The sequence below is a fragment of the Micropterus dolomieu genome, linkage group LG08, assembly GCF_021292245.1.
Source record: "Micropterus dolomieu isolate WLL.071019.BEF.003 ecotype Adirondacks linkage group LG08, ASM2129224v1, whole genome shotgun sequence".
Classification (NCBI taxonomy): Eukaryota; Metazoa; Chordata; class Actinopteri; order Centrarchiformes; family Centrarchidae; genus Micropterus; species Micropterus dolomieu.
This window is the reverse complement of record NC_060157.1, coordinates 25,849,152-25,855,993: the sequence shown is the minus strand read 5'-3', so window position 1 is coordinate 25,855,993 and position 6,842 is coordinate 25,849,152. Positions and strand designations below refer to the sequence as shown.

Below are 6,842 nucleotides of genomic sequence, written 5' to 3'. Positions count from 1 at the left end.
GCCCCTTCTCCAATCGCCAAGCTGCCTGCAGGACCGCCTTCGTGCCTTCCCCCTCAAATAGGCTGGTCTGCTGCTGGTTCGAGGCAGCTACCTTTTGCCCTGACGCTGGTCCTAACCTTGAACTCTGTGTGTGCGCGTGTGTATCCTCAGTGGAAACAGCTTCTGTGTTTGTGAGATCTGTGTGTTACTGAGAGTTGGTAACTCACCTGGGCTGGTCTACAGACTTGGGCTAGGGGAAGCTCGTTCACTGATTACCCACACCTGGTAGTTAAACATTTGTTTAGTGACACTAGGTTTAGGGGTGCTGCGCTCCCTGTGTTTTTCCACTTCTGAACAACGGCTAGAGAGGTTTTGTTTATCTTTTTTTCAAGTAGTTTAGTAATCCCCCACGTAGGAGGGATCTCTTTTTGTTATATTTGGTTCTTTGTTTTACGCAGCACCCACTTGCCCATTTTCTGTTTGACTATTTTGTGTGTATCCGACTGCTTAATGAATAATCTTTCCACCCATACCAAATCCATCTGGTTTATGTTTACGTCTCTCCTACCCCTAGACAGCGGGGACGTAACATATGCCTACTATCAAAGTTACAGTGGCTGAGAGAGCTTAACGCACTGCAACTTACTGTAAGAAAAAGCAAGCAGATATGCAAAACACAAACAAATAAAGAATAGGTCTTCATTACTTTGACAGCACATACGCTACATTTAGAAATAATATTCTGCTAGGCATCACACAAAGCCATAAAGATACACACTGCAAATATAAAAAAAAAACAGAGCTGATGTTCTTATGACCTTCTCTCAACCTAAGGAAAAATACTGAACTAATGCATGTAACATAATTAGGCAAGTGACATAACATTAAAGGGAAAAAAATGCATACTATATGCAAACAAGAAAAGTAACATTTCAACAAAAAGAGTTAATTTAACATCATGAATTGAATGTGATTTCTTGAATGTGATTTCAAAATGTTCAAAAGACATTCAAGATTCATTAAAAAGGAAGATAAAGATTGTTTAGCAAAGATGGGTAATAGGCTACTATCAAGTTGTTTGTTTCAACCAGTTCGAATATTACTTACTCTTGTTTACCATACTTGTAAACCTGAACTGTTTCCCTAAAATTAACTGAACAATTGAATTGGGGAAAATATAACCCATCTTAGATTTGATATTGTCTATATTGATAAAAAAAATTACAAAAAAATTTATTTTCCATGTGTATTGCAAGAGAGCCCATAAGCTGTGGTGTGGATAGTAATATGTACACTTACATGGCAAACAAAAAAGGCTATTGAATCATACTGCAGCATTTCTTATTAATTTATGTGACATTTAGTGTAAGGTAGCACAAGCCACGCAATAAATAAATGAGCTGTTTTATGTTGTAATGGAACCTTCGTTTATCATAAATAAATACATAAATATGGTGTATAATGAGTGACAAAGTGTTGCTGTTAGCAGGTTCTAACGTTGATCCCGAGATGTGTATGAAGGGTTTTGGATGCATTAGTGCATTTTGGATGTGAGATGAACTGTTATCGGTAAAAAGAGTTGTTATGAAGAGTTCTGACAAAGTGAACTCAGAATTTGATCTCGTCCAACCAGCAATTTCGACATCTGACCACTAGAGTGTGATATTACACTTAGCCTTTCCATGTAAGTTTGACTGAGCCTTAATCCTAAGCAAGGTAAATGATTAGAGACAATATTTGTGACCTGTAAATGTGTCGTGGTTCTGATTTGTTATGTTGTGTAATTATCTGGCCATGAGAACTCGGAATGACTTCTGCAGTGAGTGACACATGGTGGGGTGTGGCTTTTCCACGAAAGTGAAACTGACGGTTCAACATAACACCAAGTCAGCCTGGCACCATGGCGTCTGCGTTTTACTCAGAAGATTTGACTTGTGCTATATGCGCGACCATCTTCACTGATCCGGTGACTCTCCTCTGCGGACACTCTTTCTGCAGAGAGTGCATCACACATGTTCTGAGTTTACAGCAGCAGTGTCCACAGTGTCGGACAGCTGTTCCAACAGAAGCGAAATCTCTTCCAACCAGCCATATATTGAAAAGCCTCGCTGAAAAGTCTAAACAAGCAGAGAAGATCAAGAAAGAGCATGGAAATGAGAAAGCAGAGGTAATGTATGTTTGGGTATTCGTAAGGCAGTGTAGTCAATCACGTGTGCATATTATCGCAAGCTCAGATGTCAATCATTTCTGGACTTTGTGCGGATTTTATGTTTATCCTTTATAGCAAACACATAGTAGCTATAGGTAAGCTGTCATATTTTAATCTTATATATTGTACTTTATAATATATTCAAGTCACACTAAACTTTAAAATATAGGCTTGCCCTCAGTGTCAAAGTCCTAAAGTGCGTCATTAGGCCTTTAGGCTGTATGGACAATTTTAATGCCTGTATCACTAAAACAAATGTCAGTGTGTTTAAACCCGCAATGTGTAGGCTCTGGTGTTTGAGAGGTGAATTGTTCAGTGATTGGGGCGTGCACACCCAGTGCTAGACTGAAAATAATTCCTAGCATACTTAATAAAAACACAGTGAGCATCAGTTCTGCTGATGCTGGACCTCACACAGGAAGGAAACTCCTTTATTGACATAAAGGCCTACTCATCACATATCACATGACACTCGCATCTCATTGGCTGTTATCACTGTCCCACATCACACAGTACCTGCATTAACTCAAGTTTGCTCCTGACATTAATAAGAGTAAGGATTGATTTTCAAAACTGACCACATTTTTCATACAGAAAATTAACACAGAAACATGAACAAACATTATCACTTGAATATGAAGAGTTCGGAGTCATTTCTAAGACTTCTGTATTGTGTTGCAGAGATGTAGACATGCCAGCCATCTCTGGCTCGACCAGCGTAATACCGCTTAGGCTTCATGAGCAAAGAAAGATTTAACAAATCAGCACTTCTGTCCACATTCCCTCTCTCTCGCTCAATCAGATGAGCCCTCAATAAAAAAATAAAATAAAAACATGTACAGAAGAATTGTGATCTCTCTCTCTCTCTGTATCACACTTCTGATCAATCAGTTTTTTTTATAATGACTGGTTTTCAGCAGCCATACCTTCTTTGTAAATGTCTCTACACATCGAGTGAAATAACATTTCTTAAGTGGGTGAATTATTTAATTCTTCCATGTCAGTCAGGGGCCCGTTGGACTGCAGGGCCTATTAACTTGAAACAGGTGAAACATAGCTGAGGCCGCCACTGACAGTTTGTAGTCTGCTAAACATGTCAGTGTCTTATTCTAATGTAAAGCTCTGTATTTGTATAGCGCCTTTCTAGTCTTTTCGACCACTCAAAGCGCCTTTACACTGAGCCGAAGTGCTCAAACAGAAACTATCATTCACACACATTCATACACTGGCGGAACAGCCACCAGGGGCAATTCGGGTGCCGCCCCATCTAACGTTCCAAACGTTAACACAAGCTGTTAGGTGCATGCAGTTGTCCAGGGTACATCCACATATCCAGGTTAGGGACACTGCCTTAAAAACTAAAATTCTATTGTATAATTAAGTAAAATTGCACGGTACAGGTGAAATAAAAAAGGGAGAAGTGAAAAAATGATTGTTGATGTTGCAGAGTGCTACATTATGTCGTTGGGTTGTAGTCTTGACAGCCGCTGGAATGAAGGACCTGCACTGTGTGTGCAGCAGACGTTCGCTGAAGGAGCTGCCCAGGGACTTCACAGTCTCATGCAGGTGGTGAGAGGTGTTGTCCATTGTTGACATCAGCTTGGCTAACAACCTCCTCTCACCCACCTCCTCTGTGGTCTCTAGAGGGCAGTCCAGGATAGAGCCAGCCCTCTTAACCAGTTTATTTAGTCTCTTCTTGTCCCTCTCTTTGCTCCCCAACAGACTGCATAGAAGGTAGCTGATGCCAGCACAGTTTCATAGAATCATTTAACAGTGTCATGCAAACACCAAAGGTACGGGCGACTTTGGCCATTCTTCTAACGGGAATGCTTTGTGACTTCCTCTTATTTTTAATTTTTAATTTTTTTTTTTACAGGTGGCTGAGTTGTGTCCTGAGCATGAAGAAAAGCTGAAACTGTTCTGCATCACAGATCAGCAGTTAGCGTGTATTATATGCCGAGATGGGGAGAAGCATGAAGGACACAAGTTTAAACCAATCAAAGAAGCAGCTGCATCTCTGAGACAAGAGCTGGAGACATTTGTGCAACTTGCTTCTGATGATATCCATACAATAGAAAGCCAAGCCAACACACAGAGGGAAGAAATGACCAAAACCAAAGAGAAGTCTCAGCAGCTGAAGACCCAAATCCACAGAGAGTTTGAGGAGATGCACCAGTTTCTGAGGAAGAGAGAGGATGAGATTAAGAATGAGCTGAAATACAAAGAGGAAGATGCTGTTGAGAAAATGAGCAAGACCTTAAACGCTATAGAAACAGCTTTGTCTGAGAGCAGAGAACGGCAGGGAAAGGTCACATCAGTTCTGGAAATTACAGACTCAGACAGGCTCTTAAAGAGCTGGACTGAGGGTAACAGTATGATGACTCCAGAACATTTCTTCAGGCCCAGAGCAAATGATCTCCAAGTGGTGAATGATTCTCTCTCTTTGGGGCCTTATGAAAGCCACCTGCAGTTCTTTGTGTGGAAGGAGATGCTTCAGGTGATCCAGCCCAGAGCAGAGCTGCTGTCACTCAAAAGCAACAGCAAAGATATAACGGTGTCTGGTGATGGGCGGAGTTTGTTTTGTAGTCCAAAAAGCAACCGAGCTCAAACAGATTCCTTTAATTTTGGCGCTGGATTATACGACCCAGCCCCAAAATACACTTTCGGTGCTGCTTTTAATAGCCGAGCATATCCTGAGCAGTATAGGGACAAGTCTTCCTTATGCACAAACTATACATTCAGTGTCAGTGAGTTCACATCAGGGCAGCATTACTGGGAAATAGAGGTTGGACACAGGGACTATTGGGAACTAGGAGTAAAAGATCATTTCCTGAAATATGATGGCCAAAAATATTCCACCTGTACTCCAAACATAACCACAGAACTAACATTTGGAGACAAGCCTCGAAAGATTGGGATTTACCTTAACTGCTCATCCAAGAAGCTCTCCTTCTATGATGCAGACAACATGACACATATTCACACTGTGAGCTCTAAGCTCATGTCCATGCCATTGTCAGCATATTTTAACATTAGATCCAGAAAAGCAGATCCTAACCCTCTGACAGTGTGCTGGTACTGAAGTTAAGATAAACATCATAGCAGGTACTTAACTAAAAGATTTAAAAAGTAGGTTCTGAATTTACCAAAACAAAAACAGCATATGGCCCTTTTCAACCAAAAACGTTCCAGGATTTTTTGAACCAGAAGAACTAATATTAGGAACTAAATTAAGAAGCAGATTCCCCAATATGGAATAAAAGAAGAATTAAAAGTTTGAAACAACAATTTTTCTACATTAGGATAAAACACAGAATGACCCTGTTGTTCTTTGTCTTTACTGTTGTGTTTATGTTGTATTTTATCAGTGAAGTACAGCCCCAATAGCTCCTTATGCTATCGTGGTAGAAGCCTCTGCATGTACCTTTCAGGCAAATGTTAATGTGAAAGGTCATTCCTCAGCGGACAGTACAGGGCATAGCTAAAGCATAAGTTAAATCTTGATTTAAATGGGTCGCTGAAGTCAGTGATTGAGTAGATAAGTTGTAATAAATGAGTTTTGAATATATCTAAAACAAACAGTATTGTATTTGCAGTTACTACTTTAAATACAAAACCGATCCAGGATCTGTGTATAGACGATAAGTAGCAGCCTGTAGTTGATTAGAATTAGTTGTAGTTGCTCTAGCTAACAGGCTAAATTTGTTGTGCTTGCTAACTTAAGAGAGGCAGGGAACACGTGGTGAAAGTTAAGTGGGCGGTGACACCACCGTCATGAAAAATTACATTATTAAATAACCTGAAATGAAAATGTCATGTTGAAATAAAAAAGTCTTTTGTTGTGAATTTCTAATGTTTATGTTTGTCTTTCTCATATTTCAGATATAGCATTCATGTGTAGGCTACATTAAAGGGCTTGTGTTTATGGTTAATGGGTTATCTAAATTTGAATGGTGTGATTTTTGTGAAGTGATTATTTTCTGCTGTCTATATGAGATATTTCATGCCTCCCTGTCACCACTGGAGGGTGGTATTATCCAGAGTCTGTTATCAACTGTCACCAGACCTGCGATGTACGAGGGTGGCGCACAGCAACCAGGCTTTGGCTTGATTTAATCAGTTTGCAATGTGTAAAATAATATTGCTGCCAAATATGCTCAATAAAACTTTACTGGCTCTATCATTCTCTCTCAAGTGATGTGTTTTAAACCTGCTGCAGACTGAATGGTGACAAACATGTCCAACTTCAAACTAATTATTAGACTAAGAATTGTCTAACTTTTTTTATAATTAAGATGGTTTTTACAGCAGCATTCTCCTAAACATTTCCTATCTTGTCCTTTATTTTTTGCGTTTCTATATCATTTTATTTCAACATTTTTGTGTTTATATACTATTGTGGGGTTAAGGGACATTTAGAATTCTCATTCAAACATTTTTTGGGGGGGTGATTTAGAGACCATATCTTTATAGTGTTATTGTTTATTGTGTGATTGTATTCATTTGATTGTTTTCTGAGTGATTATGTATATTTATCTGCATAAATGTACATGTGGACAGTGGCTGGGGAAAGGATCTGGGCTTGGCACAGTTCACCAATCAGCAGCCAGGAGGCAGCAGGTCACAGTGTCTGTTGAATCCAAGTAGAGCGGGA

At 39.7% G+C, this 6,842-nt stretch overlaps 1 protein-coding gene across 1 annotated transcript; it reads left to right on the top strand.

Moving 5' to 3' along the window:
• Positions 1-1,827: 1,827 nt before the first annotated feature.
• On the top strand, positions 1,828-6,371 carry LOC123974924 (nuclear factor 7, ovary-like). Its single transcript, XM_046055953.1, has 2 exons — positions 1,828-2,146; positions 4,065-6,371. Exons 1-2 carry the CDS (start codon positions 1,880-1,882, stop codon positions 5,268-5,270), a joined length of 1,473 nt encoding a protein of 490 aa, XP_045911909.1. The 5' UTR covers positions 1,828-1,879; the 3' UTR covers positions 5,271-6,371.
• Positions 6,372-6,842: the final 471 nt, after the last annotated feature.